Source organism: Arthrobotrys flagrans, assembly GCF_004000055.1.
Source record: "Arthrobotrys flagrans strain CBS H-5679 chromosome Unknown unitig_8, whole genome shotgun sequence".
Classification (NCBI taxonomy): Eukaryota; Fungi; Ascomycota; class Orbiliomycetes; order Orbiliales; family Orbiliaceae; genus Arthrobotrys; species Arthrobotrys flagrans.
Window position 1 is genome coordinate 1,430,954 of NW_027137553.1, and position 23,566 is coordinate 1,454,519.

A 23,566-nucleotide genomic window follows, 5' to 3' on the forward strand; every position below is an offset into this window, starting at 1 on the left:
AAGTTAAATCTATCCGTGTGCCAATACTAGCTCTGAAACGATAATGATAATGTATGATCTATCTAACTCGGGTCCCCGAGACTAACCCCTTCTTGCACGTCTGAACAATCGATAGCATTCCAGGAAGAAATACCTCTCCGAATATAAACTAAAATATCACAAACCAATTAGCTATCCGACTTCAAATATATCAGATGGGAGAAAAAAGGGGCTTACCAAACCACTCCGACCACCCCGGCCAACCCCGCTCCCTTCGCATAATCCATCAATACCCCCTTCTCACCGACCACCCTCCTCGCCACCGCTCCAACTCCGACAGCAACGGTAACCAACAACCCCCCCGGCACAATCCTCCCAACTTCAACCCCCCGTTTCCCATCCCCCACCCTTTCAAAATACCGTCTGATAAACCCCACGCTCCACAAAATCCTCATCCCCATATTCACGCAATTCGCCCAAACCAACCCATCAGCCCCAAGACCGAGGTACTTCACAAACCCCCAACTGGCGGCTCCGAATACCCCCGAAAAACATAACATCCACATGCTCTGCCGTTTTAGATCTTGAGTTGTGGCGACGCTTTGGACGAACGCTTCGGTGATTCCGTTGACGGCGAGGAGGGGGATGTAGTAACAGTAGTTTGATAGTGTAACTGCGGCGGGGGAATCTGCCCAGCGGGCGCCGGCTACTTTGCGAAGCGCCAGGGGGGCGAGGGTGGGGCCTAATGTGGCGATTAGGGTCGAGAGGATGGTGTAGAATCGAAGGATCAGATGGAGGATTGTAAGTGCCTCCGTGATGCTCTCCGGTGTGAGAGGTTTTGTTCCACCATCACCCTGCTTTTCTTTCTTATCCTTCCCCTTGTCGCCGGAACTGCTGCCGTCGGTACCATCGGTATTCAACAACTTGGACAGTAAATTCCGACTTGTCTCTTCGATCGGCCTGAACAATAATCTCGCAATCAAAGACCCGTAGTTCGCCGCCAAGGCATATATACCCTGTTCATACGTCGTAGCAAGCCTGGTAACGAGTATCGAATCACCCTGGGTTAACAGATGCTTTACGACGGATTGTAACCACATCGTTCGAGCGACGGAGATGGTCGGTGAGCGTAAATAGTATGCGTGTCCTGTTCTGATGCCAAAACCTCGATTAGCATCATCACCACCCCGAACCCGGAAGATGAAGATGGCCTGTACCTCGAATATATCTTCTTGGGCAGCAAACTCCACCCATCCTGCTTCGCAATCTTCCATAGTCGAAGCGGATACCCAAATACCAGGCATAACGCAAACACGGCCTGTCCAATCGCAAACGGTAGAGTTTCGAGGCCCCCTCCCGCCTCCACTCCGGTAGACTTGATATACTTTGAAGCCGAAACCGTAACCGCTAGCGTAACCGCACAATTCGAGATAACTGCTACAGATTCACACCCCGCTCGAAGACTATACAACAGCCTCTGCTGCGCAACCGCAAATCCCGGCTCGGAGAGCAACTCGAGGAGTGAAGCGATAGCATATATCCCCATCGAAAGTCGGAAGTACCCCGTGGTAACTTGACCGGACTCCGATGGCCAGACGTAGGTATACCCGATTTGCAAAAGATACAAACCAGCGACGACAGCGATTCCTATAGGGACGGCGAGGTAACTCGAGTTAACAACAGTCTGAGCTTGGCCCCTCGTCGTCCCTTCGATTGTTTTATCGTCATCATCACCCTTAACCTTAGCCTTGTCTACGACATCCTCACTAGCCTCCGCCTGCCGCTGTAACGCCATCCGTAAGCTCTCCCGTGAGAAGAATAGAATAGTCATCATGTATAGTTCCAACTGCGCGGCTTCTCCGAGCGTGGCAGGCGATAGGTATCGTATGAGCAATTGGTTCATAACGAACGTGAGCAGACGCGAGAGAACCTGCACGAGGACCAGGAACGCGGCACCGGCTGCGGAGGCATTGAGTAGCGATTTCCGGGGCGCGGCGGGGGGGGTCGATGGCCCCGGTGGGCCTTCATCGGTGGACGCGGATCCCGTCGGTTCCATCGCAATTCGAGAGACCTACGTTTGATAAGAGACGATGCAGGCAGACGTCTATCGAAGGATGGTGGGTGGGTGGCTTACACCCATGTCACAGATCGCGGTTGGCGAAGCTACCACAAAGCTTGGGTTGACGAAGCGAAGTTTTTCCGTTCTCCGAGGTAGCTCCGACGGTGCGGCCGACGACCGAACGCGAATCAGCATCAAAACTGGAGAGCTCCAGTTGCAATTGGTCGGATCGAGACCCACGGAGGGCGTTCGAGGAATGTGATTTGCCTCCTGTGATTGTGCATGTTGATGTTCACGATGGGGCGATATAAACCCTCGAACTTTCGCGGTCCCCGAGTCGGTCCAAGCTACTTTATTACCCCCTTCCAACCACCTCGTACGCTTTCACGATATTACAAGATTCGGAGAGAAGGATACTTCGTACACCGTTAGACAGCATCGTATTTTAGAACCACAGCTTCATCGGCAATAACAGCAGCAATGGGTTCCCTCGCAGAAACAATCGCGACCGAACACTTCACCGCCATTCTCTCCGACATGGACGGGTACACACCCCCTATCACCACAACTTGGAAGATAGCAATTCTGACTTGAAAAAAAAAAAAAACATAGCACAATCTTCGACTCCACCGCCGCCGTAGTCCTCCACTGGACCCGCATAGCCAACGAACTCAACATCCCACCCTCCTCGATCCTCTCAACCTCCCACGGCCGCCGCTCGATCGACATTCTAAAACTCCACGCCCCCCACCTAGCAACGGAAGAATACGTCCACCACGTCGAAGGTCTAATCCCCGAACTCTACGCCTCGGACGCAAAAATCCTCCCAGGTTCGGAAGCATTGATATCAAAACTCACGGAATACGGTACCCCGTGGGCCATAGTTACAAGTGGTACGTACGTATTAGTTGGAAGCTGGATGAAAGTCATGGGTTTGCCGTTGCCGGAGAGTTCGGTTACGGCAGATAATGTGAAGAATGGGAAACCGGATCCGGAGTGTTACAATTTGGGGTTGTCGAAGGTTTTCGGGGTACCCGTGGGGTCCGAGGAGTTTGAGAAGATAGATAAGAAGAAGGTTGTGGTGCTGGAGGATGCTCCGGCCGGAATCAGAGCCGGCAAGGCGGCTGGGTGTACGGTCATCGCTTTGTTAACGACCCATAGCCATGCCGAGGCCGTGGAGGCAGGTGCCGATTGGATCGTAAAGGACTTGAGCGCTGTGAGGGCGGTCAAGGGCGATGCAGGGGGTATCGACCTAGAGATTACCGGCGAAAGAGTTTCGAGGTAATCGGGTCGTAGACATGGATGCGGTTAAATCTTATCTGGATTAGATAAGTTGATAGATACTTCTCGGATACTTGGATAGACGTACAGGGTTCACGGTGTACGGTAGCGATACATAGATGCTTAAATAATAGACTTGGATACGATTCTAGAGATCAATGTTTCCGTTACAATAAGCGTATCTGGGTACTTAGCTACGCTAAATTTATAAAGAAGCTCATGATGTACTTGTAGTCGATAGGAGAATGGGAACGGAAGCTAGGAAACAATTATATACACTCGAAAGTTGTAAGTACAGGAAATAAAGCGGAAGGTTTAGCCTTGGGTGTCATAGACATTATCGATCTCATGTTATGATTCAGAATAAAAAGAAGAATCAAAAGGTAAGAAAACAAGAAGAAGAAAAGAAACAGACAATTGTCCATGGAGTCTCTGTCCTTGATTCGAAGAGAAAAGGATCCAGCTCAGGTAAGAAAGTACATAATTTCAGAAAGAAAAAAAAAAAACAATAAGCACAACTGCCTTCTCCTTGGTAACGCTCGCCAACCTAAAAATGACATTTCACTTTTGGTGTGCTACTTTTTCTGTCAAATAGCGCCACTGAACATCTATAATAATCGCACAAAGAAATCCAAGGTAAAAAAAGATGGAAGAGGAAAAGAAAGAAGGGATAATAAAAGGGTTTGGGAGAAAATTTCGCAAATGCTTTCGTTCTTCTAATGGCCCGTTAAACGTTTGTGTTTTTTTTCAAAAAGGCATCGTAAGTCGGAAGTGAAAGGTTTTATAGCGGCGCGAAAGAAAAATAAAGACATTGAAGTAAAAAAAAAAGATTGTTCGATCTTAGGACCTCTTTCTCTCACGAGTAGGTTCGGACGCCAACCTTCTTAAAAGCCTCCAAAGTCCACTTCCTGGCCAAGTTGATGTTCTCGTCGATAATCTGTTGTCGGAGTTCCCTGACCTTTGCGGACTTGGCCTTCCTGTCCTCATTGCTCATCCGAAGAACTCGTCCGATGACATCGAAATCGGTTTCGGACTCGTCCTGCAACCAGACGGCTTCTTCGGTGAGGTAGGCGTAGGCGTTGATAATAGCTTTGGTGGCAACCAATGGGGTACCGGCGATCAAACTGGCAGGGACGGTCGATGAGGCTTTTCGGTCAAGATATTCAGGGGTAGCGAAAGCTGGCAAGAGAGCGAAGCATCGAGACAAGATGGTGTAGAAGTCGATGTAGTTGAGACCTTCGTCGAAGACGACGTTGTTAACGACCTCATCTGGGACGGGTGGGTGCCTTCCGTGACCGACGAGATGAAGAGTAATGTTCCTCGGCTGTGTTTCAATCTTAGTCTGAGATTCCTCATCTTCAGAGTCATCGCGCTTAGCAAGTTCTGCTGGAGTCGGTGGTTGCTTAGCAGAGGCAGGCTTCAAGAACTCTCCAAGTCTTCGGAAGACCATCTTGTAGTCCCTTCGCTCCTGTCCAAAGTCTCCTTGCAGGCCGAAGCTAAGGTTGTTATCATCGGTGGGAATTGGTGGCAACTGGACGGGGAAGACCGGGACGAAGTGCCTGACGAGCGGTTGGTGACCTTCCTCCTTAACGACCTTCCACTTCTTCAAGCTCTGCTCGAGCAAGAATTCGGCGGTATGAGGGCTCAAAGCCAAAAACTCAGCTCGGTTAGCTCTAACCCACGGGGTAAGCGCCTCCTCCAAATGATGCTTCTCATAACCCCATCGATCAGCGTGATGGATGACACAGAAGAGATAAGTCTTGTGGTTCTCAAGAAGAACGGTCATGTTATCTTGATACTTCCTCATATCGAACTCGCAGGTGGTAGCGATGACGATATCCGGAACGGGTTGGTCCTCATCAGCTCGTCGGAAATCATCCATACCACGATGATCGGGGATCGGATTCGAGAGATCAAAGGTCCTCATGATATCGTGGGATCCGTAACGGGACAAACGTTGAAAGAAGGAGAGTTCGGCACCGGGGAGTTTACCCCAAGAGTTGACAAGAGCAGCAAGGACTTCATCGTGTGAACCACCGGTTTCGACGACGGCTATCCTCAAGGGACGCTTCTCAGCTAGTATTCGCTCCCCTGTCGCAGATTGGATGTTTGAGTCGGTGCCGAACGTTGTGGAAGGCCTGCTGGGGGCCTGGTAGATGAAAGTGCCGGCCAGGAAAAGGGAGGCGACGGCGAAGACGAGAAGGATGCTGACGCGACGAGCCATGGTGAAGGAAAGAAGGGAGAAATCTCGCAGGGAGACTCTACAGAGCTCAATTGGCCAGTGGAACGAACGATGTCGAGAGCAATGTCGGAATTTGTGGAGTTTAAACCAACGTGGCAGGCTTGCGTTCGCGTGGGTTTGGCGAGGTCGGATGATCAAAGCAAAGGGAAGGAGGTTCGAAGGAAAGGCGACGTCGTCGAGTTCGGTTGATTTTGTGGTTCGAGAGCGAACACGCAAACAATTGAAACAGAGAACAACAACAACAGACCCGTCAGCTGCAGGAAAGGGCCCGGTTTAACATTCAGGAGACTTCAAGCGCTAGGGAATGGTCGAGAATGGAAATGGATAAGGCGGTGCCAAAGGACGCCCCCGAAAGCTAGCTAAATTGCGTATACAAGGAGGGAAATGAGTGACTTGAAAAGCAAAGCCGCGAAATATTCCGGTGCTAGACGCGGAAAGGGAAAGAGCTTCGAAGTTGTCGAGTGAGAGATAGATCTGAATAGAAATAGAGCATAGAAATATATAAAAACGATAGGAGGACAGCAGCTGCAGCCTTTTCGGCACCTGTAAAAAGGGGTGGGGGGGAAACTATAAGAATAGAAATATAGCAGCAGGTCAAGCAAGGCGTCGATGGAAGACCCAGCTGGGCTTGTTCGTTTGCCCCGAAGCTAAATCCAAAGGGGGTATCCGTCAACTTGCAATTGGACTGCAACTTGTAACTGTCAGAGCGACCCGATGCAACTGGAAATGAAAATATTATCCCGGAATGAAATGAGAGACCGGTGCTACAGCTTAGTGCACAAGAAAAGAAAACCTGTCGACGGGAGGATAACTGATAGATGTACGTACGAGTGAAGCAGGCGGAAGAGATTTTTCAAGGGAGGACAAAGGTTGATACTTAATTACCTGGGTACTATAACGACATCGAATGGGGGTAATTTCATCAATACGGTAGGCACAGCAGTCGGTTGCAGCCAAAATAGGGGAGCTGGGAATAAATTAGATCTACAAACAGTCCGTCCCATAATTTATCGACCAAAGGACATCGCATCGAAAGGATCTGGGCGGGAGGGTCGGAACGTCCAGGATATAGATATCGCCAGATCTCAAGATCTCGAGTTAACGAAGTAACACCCGAGCCACCAAAGATACGCCATTTCCGAGATGCACCCTGATTGCACCCATTAGATTGTCATCAAGACATCACAGGGTACGTATGACGCTGAACGGTGCGAAAATCACGAACACTCACTCGTCAACTCCGAACGAACTCGCCTAAACCTTCATTGGACCGATCTCCACCGGTGGAAGGGTTCAGGGGACTAAATTCAGAATCTCGCTGAACCCCTTTAATATCCTCCAATCGTTTTTGATATGAAAATTTATTTAACGTTATAATGAGAAAGCTTGGTTGCCAAGGATTCAATCTTAAGCCCTGTCTGCTAATGCCGCGTGCTGCATATCCGAGCAAGGGTAAATATCCCAACATTCGACAATATCTCTTTTGAATCGGAGAAACACCACACACACACAACTGCAGGTACTTCGCTTAAATTCTGCACCCAGATTCATTCGACCACTTTACGATTCAAAGAAGCGCAAGCAGGCGTGATACCTAGGTATTTTGAACTGATACAAATCAAATACAGGCACTTGGACCTCTCCTTCACATTTAATAGTCTTCGATAGCAGGGTCAAGGAAATATACAAGGAGCCCTCCGTATTCCTCTCCGTCGTAGGAATAGAAGGCCACGAGGGTGAATACACGCTCGAAACTCACAGGGACGGGCACCCATAGTTGAACGGCTGCCTCAAAGCATTTTGCTGCGTACTCGCCAGCCTCGATGGTTGCGAACGTGTGGAGCTTGAAGTAGTAACGAACGGTAGTACCCGCGCCGAAAAGGGTGATGGAGTCTACAAGACCATACCCTCCCTGCCACCAAATGTGGCTCCGGTCTCAGTTCGCGACCCGTTCGGCGAAGATGAAGATATTTATATAGAGGGGAGTTCTCAGATGAACCTTGCTGCATGCCTCCGGCAGAGCCTGCGGCCCAAGCAGTCGCAGGCGAGGAAACTTGCCGCAACAGCTGCCGCTGCCGCCAACTAAACTGTTTTCATACCGACTTTGCCTTCGTCGCCGTCGAGCACTATGACTCAAAAAAGGTCCTTGTTCTAGACCACCACCTCCAGGAAACAATAATCGACGTTATCGGCAAGGGTTCTCAGCATGTCCGGCTCGTGCTGGTTCCTTGACGATCTGACTGCCGGATAAAATGACCTGAGGCGTCATCTACGATCCACCATCCATGCTCTGCGGGTGTCCTTCGAGGCGGCGTGCTTCCCCTCTCCGAGGCCGCTAGTCGACGGGTTTCTACAGTACTACGTCCAAGTTCCGCCCTGGACTCTCGGTATACATCCCGGGTATGTGACAGCTTCGGATGGGAAGTTGAGTTTAAACGCGCACCCTATGAACGAAAGTTCGGAATTGAGTCAGACAAGTCATCAGAAGCCTCTATGGACCACCAATTCATTTCTCTGCAGCAAATGCTTCCAAAAATACCCGCGGAAAGACAATGCGAAGTGACATTACGAGAGTAGTCATGGACCGCGGAAGCTTTGTGACAATTGCGGCAAGGGGTACCGCCTTAGATCTTTTGATGGACACATATGCAACCGGCATGGACCTTTCGAGTGTCGGGGCTCACGGCGGCGCCATGTGTGTAAGTATGTTTGTAAGTGCTTCACCCGCTGGTGGAACGGCCTCCCATTTCGATCCCGACATGTGACCAGTGTGTCAGTTTCGGTTTGTATGAAGGACCTTCATTTATATAAGATAAGACACGGGTCTATCTCTTGGAAGAAACATTGGTCAACTTAGAAGACAACAGTACCCTAGATAGGATCGCCGATCTACTATCATTGTTACACACCCTATTCACACGGTTATTGATCACTCGACATTCATCTACTCCCTTTCCTAAGAACCCCAGTGCTCGCCAGCTGAGATACAGGCACTCGAATTAAGGTACATTCTACCAGTCCCTTTGTGACGTCTGGGTACGAAACCAATTCTGCCCAACACAAAGGGTAGAAATGCAGACCCACTCTAATTTGATAACAATGTATTCAAGTTGAATACATACGCTTGTATCACAACCTCCTGGAACTTACCCGCGGCTGTATATAAAATACGTCCTTCGGAATATTAATGTGGTAAAACCAAGCCCTTGTGATCTCAACAATGAGGAGAAGGACAAAAAACCTGTGAGGACAATGGTGAAATTCAACTCCAGACCATGCACTTCCCATTCCACGAAACTCCCAACAACGTACAAAACCCAACATCAACACATCGTCGCAACACCAACCCCACAAGCCATAAACTCACCCTCGACCTCAATTTCACGAAGTCCAACGCAGACCAGTCATGCTGAGTGCTAACCCCTCCGTCACACTCTATTTTAAGACCTTCAAAGAAATGTAGCCGGTATACCACTAATTCCCAAATAAAAATCACCGACCACGTGCTCGCTCCTCTCCTCAAACTACACTAGTCTGGGATAACCCTGCCAGCTCCCCACAAATCATATTGGTATCTTCAACCGAACCGTAGATATCATATAACCACTACATATAACATACTTGCTAAAACCCTACCCTCTCGATCACTGCATTGATACCACGCAACAACAATACATCACTCGCACGAAAACCACGTATGGATACGTACCGATACGTATCCCATGCAAACCTGCAAACTAGTCTTGGAAAAGTAATCTCCCAACTTGCCGGCCTGCGCGCCACAATTCTTCGCATGTTCCAACGTATCGTACATTTACTCACCGAAAAGTATGGTATCATAACGTCAAAGCACGAATGAATGCCCACCAGCACATCGTGACATCGATTGGTAGAGTAACCATCTGAACAGCCGGCCTTGCATAAAGCGATCTTAGGTGGCCGAATATCCAGCGGCAGCGGGTACGGAGAGACGTACGGAAGCATCAACCAATCGACAAAACTTCAGATTTCTGTGGAACTTTGTACAATCACCCGGAGTATCTACGAAGATCCAGATTTTTTCCTCGAAAAAGATGATTTTTTCCATTGTTATACTATTTTTTTGTCAAAAACGGTTTCCCTCCTCCCGTCAATCGCTCCCCTAAAAAATGCCACCTAAAAAGGCAGCAAAGTCTATAGATACTATGCTTTACGCTGTCGGTGTTAGTCCAAAAAAAAAAAACCGGTCTATAGATACAAGAATGTAAACAAAAAAAGTCAAAGGCTGGGCTGAGTGCAACTATGCTAATGCAAAATGATTTCTCATCAAATGCACCTCAAGGATATCATGATATCGTAAATTTTGAAACGGACAAAAGTCAAAAACTAAACAAAAAAGAAAACAATTGCAACCACAAACGTGTACTTTCCCTTCCCCCCCAAAAAAAGACAATAGTGTTAATGTTCCGATCAGTCTGGGATCGGATGCGTCGGTCGAAATGAAATGTGGAAATGTTAGAAAGAAAATGAAAAAGAGACCGCAGCTTCTCTTTGAGCCGGTTTGGTGATATGTGGAACAGGAAAGTACGAGAAAAGATCAGAGAAGAAGGAAAGACAAATGGAACAAGATATCAAGAAATGCGCAAAAGGGAAACAAAAAAAAGATCGCAACCCCGCTTTCCCTCCAACGCCAGAAGTTTTTGTTATTTCAGAAAGAAAAGGAAAAAGACGAAACAAATGAAATGGCTGGTGTCGACGTCGATGTCGAATAATGGATACAGATATGGAAGGGGAAAAAAAGATCAAACAACCCCCGTAAAACCTTTGTTAAAGTAAGAAAAGATACGGTATCTCGCACCCAGGTCGCCTTAGTTTGACCGACAAGCGCACGCTATATTGCCAATAAAGTTATTGACCATATCCGTGATGAACATCCAAGTCCACATGCCCATCACAGAGATCAGGAAGATCCAAAACCGCGCCCCAACGAACTCATTCCTCCTAACGTCCATGATCACCTCATTAAGGTAATCTCCTAGGAGATAATCAAGACTAAGTTCCTGTTGGCCATCTGAATCTCCAAATATTTCAGCCACGATATCTCTCTTGACTTCTCCGTCGACTGGTTCTTGGAATGATTCGTCAAAATCGGTTGTTGTGATGATTACCTCGGGTTTCGGAGTATGGCAAATCGGTATAATCGTCTCTGCTGAAGATGTAAGAGATGATACGGAAAGTTGATCTGGCGATGGCAACAATTCTCCTCTGAAACCTTCTTCTACCGGTGGAGGTGTAGGCGGTGCAGTAGGCGGATCCTGTAACATAGGCCTGATAGTCTCCTGACTCACCAAACTCGGCATCTCATACATCGACACCTTCCGACTAGGTGCCGCAGATCTCAAACCGGGCTGATGTTCTTCAACAACAAGCGTAGAAGCCGAAGTCGACAATCTGGATGAACAACGCGTGGTGACTTCTCCACGTTCGGAACGTATTTCGCTGACTTCCTCTTCTTGTTCGGCTAGAGCTTCTTCTTCTGGATCTTCGCGGATGATTTCATAGTCCTTTATTGCGTCGTTCGCTTCTTTTAGAACGCTGGAAAGGAGGAAGGAGAGACGTTCGAGACGCTCATCTTGGTCTTGATCGTCTTCATCTCCATCTTCGTCCAGGCCGGGTAGGCCGACCCTAGCCAACAGGAGTTCTTCATCTTCGTCCAGAAGTCGCCCACGATGGTTGATGTCGTCGTCGTAGTCAGAGATGAGGGTTGTTGGTGAGGAGAGTTGTGTTAGGTGTGATTCGTGGGATTCATACGACTGTTCGGATGAGGAGTTGGAGGCATCTGTGGATGTTGAAAGGGGACGTGTTACAGATGGGGAGAAGTATTCTATTGACGACGGATTTGTGAATTTGTCCGTTATGACGGCCGAAAGGCGGTCGATGGCCCGGCGTGTTCTACATCCCAACGGAATATCGTATCAGTAAGGAATATCCAGAAATACATGATATCGATATGAAATTATCATAATCATGACAAAGGGAAACAGGAAAATCATACCCATCAAGATTATCCAACAAATCAAACGTCCCTAATAGCCCCTCTTCGTGGTTCTGTAATTCGGTGAGGAGGTTGGAGAGCTGGTCCAGCAACTCGTCCCGTGGTGTCTCCCAATCGATATGCTCCGTCATCTCCATTTTGTCGGCTGAACTGTCTCCTAACAGCTCCCAAACCCACACGGTAAGATATAGCTATTTCTAAGCTATCAAAGTCGGATCTGCGAAAGATGTGAAATCTTTTTTCCGTCGGGTCTGGTTCTAAAAGCGGAAGCGATATCAAGTAATTGAAGTGTATCCGTGCAGCAGTGTCGTTGGGTTTGTTGAAAAATAATGCGAGAGAGGAGGAGGAGCTGAAAGTGCACGGCCGTAAATTAAACCAAAGGAAAAATATGGAAAACTGATTGACCTTTAACTACCCCTCTTTTTGACGAAAATAGGAAAGAAAGGGAAGTAAAAAAAATTCCGAAAGGTCCAATATTGATGGCCACGAGGGGTTTGAGGGTATAAAAGGCAGGGAGGGGGAAAAGCAAGAAGAGAGAGGAGAAGCAAGGCAATTATGAGTATTAGAGAGGTGGGTGAGGAGAAGAAGCACAACCGCAGGGTAAATGAATAGGCGAGCCGGGATGAACAAGAATTGCTGATGGAATGCTGCAGCTATAACTGACTGTGCTGCAGCTGGTTAGATAGACTAGGGCCTTCAATTCGCTGTCTTTGATCTTGTGCTTCGGCTCTTTTCACCGCCGCATGGTTTTGAAACGGATATCGAGGCTGGCTCTGGCTCTGGCTTGGCTGGGGGTGGATTGGTATGAGGTTTATGCTAATTCGAGAATATCGGGTTAATGCCTAACCAGACCACAGCAATAGCATGGCAATAGCATTGTAGTCTACTAACGGATAACTCCACTTTTCCTGTCTATGTATGTACGCCTGGTTACCAGCTTCTCCGTTCTTGTAGCGGGCTAGGTCCGCGAGAGAATGGGAAATTCGGTTCAAAAACGAGGAGATAAAGAAAAAAATGAAAAAAAAGAGAAAGAGAGAAAGGAAGGTAGCCTGACGTGGAGGTGCCAACGCACGATGTAGTCAGGGTTTTCCCGAAGAGGATAGTCTCTGCCCGTTACTATAAACTGGTGCAGTAGTCTGGAGGAAGTAAAATAAAATAACGGAGGATGTGAAGAGGAGATGCAGGTAGGCTGCGGCACCTGGTGGATAACCTCGACTGCCAGTTGGCCGACTCCTACGCCTGCAGGTTGGCTAACTAGCTTTGCTTTTATTGTAGTACGAAACCGCAAGCCTAAGACAAGCCCGGTAGCATCGGAATATGTAATATAATGTTCAGGGGGGAAGGTTTCGGGTTCTGATCAAGGCGCGCATATAGATGGAGAAGGAGCAAATGTCACCACTGATAATATACTTACTACGAAGACGTATGCATCGACGTAGATGTGGTTATAGATTAGACGAAAGGATGGCGACGAAGAAGGATCGAGAGGATACTAAAAAGACTGTGGCGACGGAATTAATCTAGTCAGGTTGACTGGAAACGGGCGGTTGTCGTCATGCTCCTCAGGCCTGGAACCTCCCGCTATATTTGGCGGCCTTGATTAATATAATTCGTCCGTGCGAATAGCATCTATAGATCGATTTTTAGACTGGGCACACGACGTCTCGTCTTGTACAGGTATAAGCTTGTCTGGATTTATTCCGGAAGATGGAATATTAATATCGCTCAATTGCAACCCCCCCTTTAACTCGGAATATCCCTTCATGTCGCAAGCCAGCAAACTGACATCCCCTGCAATCACCAAAAACCCCATTCCAAAGATCGCAAAAAGCTAAAAATTCAAACAGGAAGGCCCATTTGAATTTCCTTCATAAAATCCACAGGTACTTTGAAGGCATTACTCTGTAAACGCATGTGTGTTAGTCTATCATATCATGCAAGATTCAAGTTTTTTTCTTCCCTTCCTTCCTCCAAAAAAAATTTGCCTTTCGCGCCGCATGATGGACTTTGCGCAGCAACCTTGCATAAAAGGCACCAATCACCGGACCCAGCTTCAAAAACCCATGAGAAAAAACGTGATCCGGGTCCCACATGTCCAGCTATCGAAGCTCATTGGGTGGGATCACCTGTTACGTACTCGGGTAAAGCTCTTTAGCTCGATCCCAACCTAAACGACCGGCCGGCCGACGATGCCATGACATTCCATCGACAAGCAAGCTATCACTCCACATGAAAGGGAACTCATCTGCGCGATGTCTTCAAACTACTTCTGGTACCTAACGAATAAACCCCCCTATCATTCCATCTCATCCATATAGCTTTCTGGCTCCCTTCAGAAGTTCGATTCGAATATACCCCATCGGTTGGATATCGACCTCTCTGGTAAACCATCCGATGAGCTTGACAACCCCGCAGTATGAGGAATTCGTTCGTAGATCCATTTGCATTTCCTGCATACCTGCCGATGCGCTGTGAAAATTTCCACCCCAAACTCTCTTTTCTTAGTTCCAATGACCATAGCTTCTTCGAACCTTGATTTTGGCACTTCCAACTTCCCCGGGTACCCTTCAATTTTCTATCTGATCACAAGCATCGAAATCCTCGTCTCTAAAGCTTCATGGCAAAAGAGGAGTAAATGACTTGTCATGCGTCAAACCATAAAGGCTAATGCATGGTTCGGTCCGCGTCGATTTTAGCTAGCTAGCTCTGGATTACTTTTCATAATCACGAGCCAGAATCTTCAATTGTTAAGACATCCTTTCGGCTGTCCTGAAGCTCGCTAGTCAATAGCTAGATAGCTAGCCAGGGGACCTGTCAAACATGGAATATATCGATAAACCATCCTTCCCTCCCTGCATCTCGAAAATATTCTTGACGAAACATACATTGCAGATCAATACACCACTTCTGATTCGACGACGGCATCTTCTATAAGAATTTTGTGAAACTTTCGGATTCAGTGGTTGTGCCCTTACTAAATGTACATTTGCAGGAAAAAATATACATGATCTATAACTATTGAACACAAAAAAAGGGAAGCATAAGGCGAATGGAAGGAAACGGAAAGAATGAGACAAAAAATGTAGATGCAAGTTGTAAGATGCAATCTTTATCACTATAATATCGTACATGAGGGCGCCGAGTTCCACAAAAAAGACGAGCTCTACAGCAAGGGAGCGGCAAGAATCGAAAGAACAGTCCTGACATGTGATGATGATGATGACGAAGAAAAAAGATATAAAGTGCGGAAAGCGTAGTAGCCAGTCAGAGATTGTAAAAGAACAAGGGTAGTAGAATAAAAAGTAAAATTGGTAGACGCCAGAAACCCCTCTTATGTACAAATAACAGGGCTAGCTTTCCACCGACGATGTCCTATTAAGTCGTAGATGAAGCTATGGAGGTATGAGCTATAAAAAAAACAACAAAAAGAGCATTCTATCATGGAAAAAAAATCATGCAAGGAGTTTCGCTTCTCTGGCGCAAAATACAATCGGTATGCAAATGAAGTTGCTCGATTCTCAATATCGTTCCCCGGTCGTTATCTTCGTTAATATGTAATCCTTTCTAGACTTCAAGTCTAGTCAAAGAGACGCGGTGCGGACTATTTACTCGACGCTGCTGGTCGATGCTGCTGGAGTCAACGACTTTGCTGGGTCCTCTCCACCTGCACCTGCCGGAGCCTTGCTGAACCATCCGCCCATCCTGTTGATTTTCCGTTAGCAACAGCTCTACAGATTTGCCATTCTTTCGGTTAGGAAACTTACCAGCTTGTACGGTTCTCGGAAATCTTCCTTGGGGTCGACTTTGGCGGCGCCGGGCCCTCAACGAGCCTCAAGGGCCTCAAAGTCTTACCGGTCATCTGTCCGCTCAAAGTGTGATGGTTAGGGTCGTTAGGATCCCTGGGAGTAGCCTCTCCACTCTCCGAGGAGTTCGACGATGAAGCCGGTCCCCTAGCACCGGGCGACAACGGGCCGTTTCCAAATCTCGGACCGGTATAGAAAGTCGTCTGTTTGGTAGGTGGGCTGCTGTCTCCATCCATTCGGTACATGGGGTTAACCAGACTGTAATTCGCAGCCGGCGACGTAGGGCTCTTTGTGTCGGACTGTGACCTCCTATGTCCGGGCGAGAAAGTAGCGCTGGTAATGTGCATCGTCTGTCTCCTAGTAATCGGGCTGATCATGTCGTCCTCCTCGACGCCGGTGCTTCTTGGTGGCGGTGGCATGCTGGCGCGGATTGGTGGGCGCTTGACAAAGATGGACTTGGATCGTTGTGGGAGGACCGGCGGTGGGTTCTCCTGTGGGACTGGTGGAAGTGCCTTATCAGTGGCTGGAGTTCGGTCAAGAATGTTCTCTTGGTTGGAGTCCAGCAGGCGTTCAATCATAGTATTAATGTATAATGTCATCGCCTTGTTCTGATCCTTCATCGTCTTGTTCTGATCCTTCAACGCCTTGTTTTCATTCTCAAGCTTCTTGTTCTCGTTCTCAAGCTTCTTGTTCTCATTCTCAAGCTTCTTGTAGTCGTCGTCCTGTTCTTCCTTCTGGCTCGCCTCTTCGATTTCTTCCGCAAGAGTAGAGCCGAGGCTTTCCTGCTTGGTTTGCGACGATGCATCGGAGTCCTCGATGTGTTGTCCGAGGAATCCATTCCTAATGTCTCCGTTCATGGTCGCCTGGCCAAGCAAGAGCTGGAAGCTCTCGTTTTCGTCCTGCAGCTTCGCGTTGCTCTTACGCAACTCGGCAAGCTGGTCGGCAGCATCTTGGAACTTGCATTCTTCGAGCTTTAAAGCTTCCGCAAATCGGGTCTCGGCTTCAGCGAGCTTGATTCGTAGGGATTCAATGGTCTTGTCTTTTTGTCCTGTGCCTGTGGATCGTGGGGAAACGATGGGAACAACTTCTTCTTTAGCTACGGGGTTGAATTAGGCACGTGATCTACCAGCAGTCGGGTTTCGGCGGAAAAAAAAAAAAGGATTACAAAAAAGAAGGTTTGAAAATTTAGATGGGAAGAAAAAAGAAAGAACTCACCTTCGACGGTATCCGGAACGTCGGAGGAAGGTTTATCTCTCGAGTTCAATGCTTGCTTGAGTCGTTGGATAATCTGAGTCTGCGCTTCCTCTTTCTCGGTCATTTCGTCCTTTTCGGTCATGAAGGCAATTCGCTAGGGTAGGAGGTTCCGTTAGAACAGCGCATCACGGCACAGCAAGGCAAAGCGCCAATGATAACGATTGGATGGGAACACACCTCAGCTTCGAAAAGCTTCTCCTGATCTCTCTTCGCACGTTGTAGTTCCTTGAGGTCGTTTTCGAGGGTCTCGGCAGCATCGGTCTTGCCAGCGAGCTGATCCTCGAGTTTGCTCTGTTCGGCTGAAGCTTCATCAATCCTTGCCTGCAAAGCCTTGATTTTTTTCGCAAAGTCTTCCTCCATGGCCGAGTTCCTCGCTTCGGCCTCTGCGACCTTCTTCTTAAGGTCTTCCATCGCCACGGCGTTCTCTAGTTGTGATTCAGTAAGGTCGGATGTCGGAGAGGTAATGATGGTTGATCGTCGAGCAACTGCTTTGGCGCTGAAGGGACTACCAGTCCTGGTGAGAGGTGAAGTGGTAGCAGTAGTGGTAGTGGGAGTTCCGGGTTTCTTATCGGTAGGATGGTGGATATCTCTCTCCTTGGAAGGGGTATTTGATCTGGCGGAAGGAATGGAGGAACGGGCAGCACCCGGAGGTTTATAAGATCGGGCAGGGCCAGACGTTGTGGGGGTGGGTGGCTGTTTCTTGACGTTCGCGGTAGCCATGTTTGGAAGAAGCAAGAGCTGAGATGGAGGCTATCGTGCAGGAAGGTCTAGCTCATATACGTAAAGGGGTGTGTGTGTGTACAGAGCACAAGCCTGAGTGAGGGAAGCACAGGGAATAAGAAAATTAGCGGGTTTGGAAAAGAAGGGGATAAAAGGGTGTGTGGGTGATGGTGTGGTAGATACTTTGAAGGGAGAAGAGTAGGGGATGGTTGTAATGTACGGGATGGGATGAGTAGAGAAGAGAAGGAAGACAACAAGGGCCGAATTATGCGACAGCAAAAAAGGCAGAATCGAATCAATGTGAATTGGATCGGGGACTGAATGCGTGCCTGCTATTGTTGCTATGCAGGAAGAAGAAGAAGAAGAAGAAGAAGAAGTATCCCCGGCTCCGATCCCTCACTTTAATCTTTAACCACCAGGGACTTCCCCGGGAAAATCAATTCTAAACCTACTATTGCTCCTCAAAGGTACCCAATTAGCTCGGAGGTATGAAGCACTGGCCGTCAGGATGTACACAGTAAAGTACCAGTGGGAAAGCAGTAAAGTGGTGATGATGCTATGTTTGTATCTCTCTCTCTCTGTCACCCAAAAAAAGCTGAGCCACGGGAATGCAGCTTCCAAGCAACGAATGGATGATTAAAGAATCGAATGAGAATGAATCGAATACCTCGTCCTCGTTCCTAGTAGATTAATTTAAAAACAAAAAAAAAGGGAGACACTGATCGTGAAATCAGTGACTACGACATGACCCAGCTTCATTTTGGGTATTCTACCAGAAGCAAGCACCGGGTCTCTTTATTCGGGACAGCCTAACCAAGTCGTACACTAGTAACCCGCATGCTAATTAACTGGCATCGGCAAAATGGGGCAGTTGCAGCCAGCCCGGTCACCTTCCATACATCCATCATGTCACCGCCTACCTAACCGAAATATCGCCAGTTCACTTCAATTCCGGAATTCCTTTTTCTGAAAAATTCAGGAGAAACCGGCAGGTCTACTTCCCAAAGTACCTACCCATAACTAAAATGGTTAGTAGTATACATGTCCGGTACAAAGCCACAAGCTACCCCGAGGACGTCTTGAGCTTTTCATCAGAGTGAGACCGCCTCGAATTAGAATCAAAAGGTAACTATGGTTCGAGTTCACTGTTCCAACAAGATTTCAAACAGAAGGAAAGAAAAAGTAGCTTTTCATGCCAGGCACCCGTTGTCAATGCCAAACATGTCATGTTGGACAACCTGAACTATAACCAACGGGTAACCTAAAAAGAACCCCCCTGAATTAAAACTGACAGGACTTGTGGTACAAAACAAACTGACAGAACCGCTTGCGTCGAGTCAGCAAACTGTTGGTACCCGATCGTCTGCTCATGTTGCCACCCACGTTGCGAACTACTTCGTACCACCGTTTGCTTCGTTTCTACACTATTAGGTACCCACCGATAGGTGCCGCACTAAAGAGGTTCTGTGTAGGAAATGGGCGGTGAAAAGAACAAGCCACATCCATCCAACGTCATGTCCAACGCATAAGCCCCAGCTGAGTGTGGTGCAGCATACGGTGATTGACTATCGATTAGCCTGCCGCTAGATGATGTGCCGAACGAAAATAGAACGTTCCGATTCTTTCTTCCTTTCCCATCCGTCCAATCCGTCCATCCATTTGAAACTGCCGTCGCAGCTGCTGATGCACCACATTTTTCGACGTGTGCCTGCAGATGGTTTAAATTCGGTCCCATTTCCGCGGTACGGCGGCCGCGTTGATCCAACCACGTTTCGTGCTACGACCTAACCTAAACCCAGAACATTCTTAGGAACACAACCTGACACATCGACCTTTCTAACATAGGAGCAAATCGAGATCGTTCTTTGAAAAACTATTCCATTAACGGTCGGCCGGCGACGGTTTCATAAATTTATTAATAGGAAGAAAACAAATGCAAAAACAGGAGCAGCTATAACCGGTATCGATGTGCATGTTTCGAGTTTCCAACACGGCTTTGTATGTGAGCTGGTTACAAATTTACACTTCATGCCTTCACGTGTAGGCCACAACCTGATCGAATATTAAATCCTCCATCTAAAACCTTGCCCCTTTCGGCTTTCATAACTTCAAGTCGGTGGCATAATTGGTTTCTATGAGATTTGCCCTTTTTCTAAAATGCATATCTTTCGTGCTAAGAACCGTTGATCATTTGGCGTTAACTACGGTCATTGTTGAAATATATAGAAAGAAACGGTAATTTTATAACTTTCTAGAAATCACCAAATATAGAAATATGATTTGGCTCGCGGCGCCACCGTCCGAAACTTTGATGGTTGTATGGGTACATGCAGTCTTGGTAAATTTGGCAGGGAGAGAATACATATAACTGATATGGATGTTAGACACAGTCCGAACTCTCGCCCTTCGATTAGACATAGGAAAGAGGAGTTTTCGACGATTTGCAAAAGCTTGCAATACTAATATCTTCATCATCAGAATGCGTATATTAGGCTTATCCATTTCTCTGTACCGGTCGATGTCAGAAGGCTCGTCCCCGCCAATATATATATAGAACTGATATCCAAATCTCCAAAAGCTTGCGACTTATATTTTGGGCTTCTAATCCCTTTTCGCCGAACTCCTTGATCATAGCTTAAATATCCGTACATTTGCCGTAGCATAATATGTTTGCTTTGGTGATGTCAGCATATAAGCTCGTTGTACCCTGGTAATTTTTTTTTTATGATATTTGGAATATATATAAACTTCTTGCATTCTAAAGTATGTTAAACATGGTCGGTATGGAAGAGGGGTCCGTCCCCGGATTTAGGTGTTTTTTCAGTATAACGATATAGTGGTATTAAATGATCGTATCGTAGGATCTTCGGTAGAATGGGAACTCATCGGTTGGCGACGGCTTCGGTTTACTGACAATATAAGCTTGGCCTTCCTTTGGCTCTTCGAATCGACAGGGGGCATATATAAATGTAAAGCCGATACAAAAGCCCCCCCTGATGCATCGATATGTATCAGTTGCTGTATGCGCAATCGTATCAACTTGTATATATTTGTAGAAGAAATGAACCCGATCACGAAGGCACGGGGATGAGTTTGGGTCGATAGGTGGGGATAATGGTTATGGTTGTTCGTGGGTTTGGGGTGAAGAACGGCGAAAAAGTACATATCCATTCGGGGAACTTTTGAGGCGCTTTTGTTCTAACTCTACCGTGGTCACTGATACCGAGACCGGAGGTTAGAAAAATTTAGGGTATATATTGAAAGTTTGCATGCAGTTCGCTAGCGCTTCGTTGAAGAATTATAGATGTAATCTGCCCATGCGGCCGACAAATCATCAGCCCGGTGCTCTGATTGTTCTGCTCTTAAGAGTATATCTCGACGTCGAGTATCGCCTTGAACAGTTCCTCCTGTTCGTCCTTGGATAGTACTTTAACGGTCACCTAAAAAGAGCCACTCGATATACAAACTCCCGAAGGTTAATATCCCATAGGTATGTTGGATATAATGCATGTAATTCTTCCCTAATCCCCTGTCCGGAACTTAAAAGTAATATATCATCGGTCCGAGTCGAGTTTTCGTACGGCCCTCGCAGACTAGCGAAATGAATAATATAATAGATAGTTTGTCATAATCAGTTCGAGGACATACAAAAGCCGTGGCGATACTTTTATTCTCGGTCTGTGGATTTCTTCTGAAAATTCCGGTGTGTAAGAGCCATAACGAACGGTTCAGGCCAAGGTAGACCGCCTCCCACTCATGTGGCAAACTCCTCCAATTCTTTGCTCCACTGAACGCCGGAATATATAGGGCCTTGATGAAGGGGCAGTTGGTTCGTGAGTCCAGGAAAGCTCGTCGGCCAGCTGCGCCAGCGGGCCCCTTTTCTTTCCGCTAGAAATTAAATATTCAATCATGGCCGGAATATATCAACAGACCTTTTGTATTCTGTGTCCTTGGTCGTAGTGTGGATGCATGAAACGTACCCAGATTTAGTGGTATCGTAGTTCTGACGTTGACCATCTCTTGAAGTTAATGAAGTGTGACCCTTAGATCGGATTCTAACATCGGTGCAGAGGTATCCGACGAGCGGCGAGATTCGAAAGAGACATCACTGCGATTTGGTCTGCCGTTTTATCATCGGCCGATGATGACTTCCTGACGCTCAAGAGAACCGTTGTGTCAAAAGCGTTATCATACCAAGGTCTGAGCGAAGTATACTTTGCATTTTTCTCTATATCAATATCGTAGGGTCTAATATTTCCTCCTTTTCTGAAGTGTATATGTGTATTCTTACTTAGGAGCGATTGCCGTTCTACCAATTCGAAGCCATATTTTAGAACTTCGTCACACGCCGAAGCCCATTACTAGGTGTCTTTTGGTAATAAGGTTTCATGGAATATTCGGATCTCCACACATGTGCAACGACTAGTTCGAATATTCCCATTTTTGCTCCCTTTCAGGGGGTTCAGGACATTTTTCGAGATAGGCTGCGATATATATCGCATAGAGTCCCTTGTGTATGTATGATATTCATATATCGAATAGATAAGTTGGATTTCTTAGTCATGGAAAGCCGACGGCCCGCGACGGATATATAATAGGGGGGGAGCTTTGAGCTGCGGAAAGTGCAAAGGTTTGCCCTGGAAGGTTCGTGAAACTGCGATCTAATGGTATGGGCACACTATATAAGAGGGTATCACGGGGCGGTTACCGTAAAACCTTGGGATATGAGCGTGCGAAGGGCAGGTCTATTCCTAACACCGAAACGCCTAGGCATTGTATGATCCTATACTACGAAGGGAAAATTCTAATATACATGGCTTAATTGAAGTGAATACCTTCCTTATTGAAGGAGTAAAGTAGACTAAAAGATCATGGCAATGTTAGCATATCTGCAGACCCGTTGAAACTGGTGTTGTTTGTGTGGTATTTTTTGGGGTTTACTCACTTTAGGAAATCGCCCTGGTCGCATTTTGCGGCTCTGCGATTCGCAAGGTCGGTTTCTTCGAGGACCTTCTTAATTTTCGACCTCACCAATTCTACAACTTTGCCTCTATACTTCTTCTTTCCTTGCTTCTTTGCGCTCCGGCTTTCATTCACGATCTCATGGTAGCCCCTTGGTAAGTCATCATCATCTACTCCTTCCAACCCTTCCATAGCATCGTTATCCGCCGCAACCTCCTCAGCCTCTCCACCCATTTCAACATCCCCGTCCCCTTCTTCCGTCTCTAGAGGAATATCATTCTGCGCACACCAAGTCTTATAATTTCTTTCAATAAGCGCCTGCACAGTCGACAACCCAAACACCGCTGAAATCGTCTTGTTCTTCCTGATAAACAATATCCTCAACATTCCATCCCACTCTTCATACGACACCGTCGGCCTCGGAACCTTAGGTTCAATCTTTACAACTGCGGATTCAACCTGCGGTGGCGGCTTAAAGTTCCCCTTCCCGACCTTCATCACATGCGTAACCTTCGACCACATCTGCACATTCGCAGACAATCTCGAGTAAAAAGCATCACCAGGTTGGGCCGTCAATCTATCCGCGAACTCCTTTTGAAACATGAGTACGCACATCCTGGGCGGTGTGGGTAATGCTAATAGCTTGAACACCAATGGCGATGAGATCTGGTAGGGGGTGTTACTGATGCAGACGTCGAAGTATGGAAGCTCGGTTTTGATGACATCTCCGAGCAATAGTTCGAGTTTTCGTTCGACCGGTTTGCCTTGTACTCGTTTTGTGAGCTCGGCAGTCATACGAGGGTCCATTTCTACGGCGACGACTTTGCGGGCGTTTTCAAGGATTTTCATGGTTAGGTTGCCGGTTCCGGGACCGACTTCGAGGACGACCTGGATGTATTATCATTAGCCATTTGTATTCTACTTTTTTTTTTTTTTTTTTTGAACTATTGTGAAATGCACACATCACTCTGCTTCAAAGCCGCTTTATCAATGATTCTATCCACAATACCCGGATTAATAAGAATATGCTGACCGAAATCCTTATTCATCTTGAAGATATTATGTGCTGTTCTCGCAGCGGCAGCGGCAGCAGGTGTGCCGGAGTATGGTTTCCCACCGCGACCGTTGGGTGCACCGGTACCGCTGAAATTTCGCTTTTTGGTCTTATCTTTCGGCATGGTTGTGAGTATTATTATTCGGCGGGAGAGGAGGAGTGAAGTAAGGATTCTATC

At 47.2% G+C, this 23,566-nt stretch overlaps 6 protein-coding genes across 7 annotated transcripts; 1 reads left to right on the forward strand and 5 right to left on the reverse strand.

Annotated features, from left to right (window-relative positions):
* Nucleotides 1-81: 81 nt before the first annotated feature.
* DFL_006915 (uncharacterized protein) lies at nucleotides 82-2,035 on the reverse strand (the record flags this gene model as incomplete). Its single annotated transcript, XM_067636413.1, has 3 exons — nucleotides 82-148; nucleotides 217-1,131; nucleotides 1,197-2,035. 3 exons carry the CDS (start codon nucleotides 2,033-2,035, stop codon nucleotides 82-84), a joined length of 1,821 nt encoding a protein of 606 aa, XP_067488033.1.
* Nucleotides 2,036-2,518: 483 nt separating this feature from the next.
* DFL_006916 (uncharacterized protein) lies at nucleotides 2,519-3,323 on the forward strand (the record flags this gene model as incomplete). Its single annotated transcript, XM_067636414.1, has 2 exons — nucleotides 2,519-2,583; nucleotides 2,651-3,323. 2 exons carry the CDS (start codon nucleotides 2,519-2,521, stop codon nucleotides 3,321-3,323), a joined length of 738 nt encoding a protein of 245 aa, XP_067488034.1.
* Nucleotides 3,324-4,175: 852 nt separating this feature from the next.
* DFL_006917 (uncharacterized protein) lies at nucleotides 4,176-5,543 on the reverse strand (the record flags this gene model as incomplete). Its single annotated transcript, XM_067636415.1, has 1 exon — nucleotides 4,176-5,543. The coding sequence occupies one exon, from the start codon at nucleotides 5,541-5,543 to the stop codon at nucleotides 4,176-4,178; it is 1,368 nt and encodes a 455-aa protein (XP_067488035.1).
* Nucleotides 5,544-10,408: 4,865 nt separating this feature from the next.
* DFL_006918 (uncharacterized protein) lies at nucleotides 10,409-11,732 on the reverse strand (the record flags this gene model as incomplete). The annotated part of the gene is made up of 2 exons (XM_067636416.1): nucleotides 10,409-11,492; nucleotides 11,596-11,732. The coding sequence occupies 2 exons, from the start codon at nucleotides 11,730-11,732 to the stop codon at nucleotides 10,409-10,411; spliced, it is 1,221 nt and encodes a 406-aa protein (XP_067488036.1).
* A 3,468-nt stretch (nucleotides 11,733-15,200) lies between these two features.
* Nucleotides 15,201-17,372, reverse strand: DFL_006919 (uncharacterized protein; the record flags this gene model as incomplete). Of its 2 annotated transcripts, none has more annotated exons than XM_067636418.1 (4): nucleotides 15,201-15,297; nucleotides 15,360-16,452; nucleotides 16,614-16,746; nucleotides 16,830-17,372. In XM_067636418.1, 4 exons carry the CDS (start codon nucleotides 17,370-17,372, stop codon nucleotides 15,201-15,203), a joined length of 1,866 nt encoding a protein of 621 aa, XP_067488038.1. The 2 variants fall into 2 exon arrangements, with proteins under 2 accessions (XP_067488038.1, XP_067488037.1); XM_067636417.1 differs by having other exon boundaries at nucleotides 15,360-16,494.
* Nucleotides 17,373-22,190: 4,818 nt separating this feature from the next.
* On the reverse strand, nucleotides 22,191-23,512 carry DFL_006920 (uncharacterized protein; the record flags this gene model as incomplete). The annotated part of the gene is made up of 3 exons (XM_067636420.1): nucleotides 22,191-22,233; nucleotides 22,318-23,222; nucleotides 23,297-23,512. The coding sequence occupies 3 exons, from the start codon at nucleotides 23,510-23,512 to the stop codon at nucleotides 22,191-22,193; spliced, it is 1,164 nt and encodes a 387-aa protein (XP_067488039.1).
* Nucleotides 23,513-23,566: the final 54 nt, after the last annotated feature.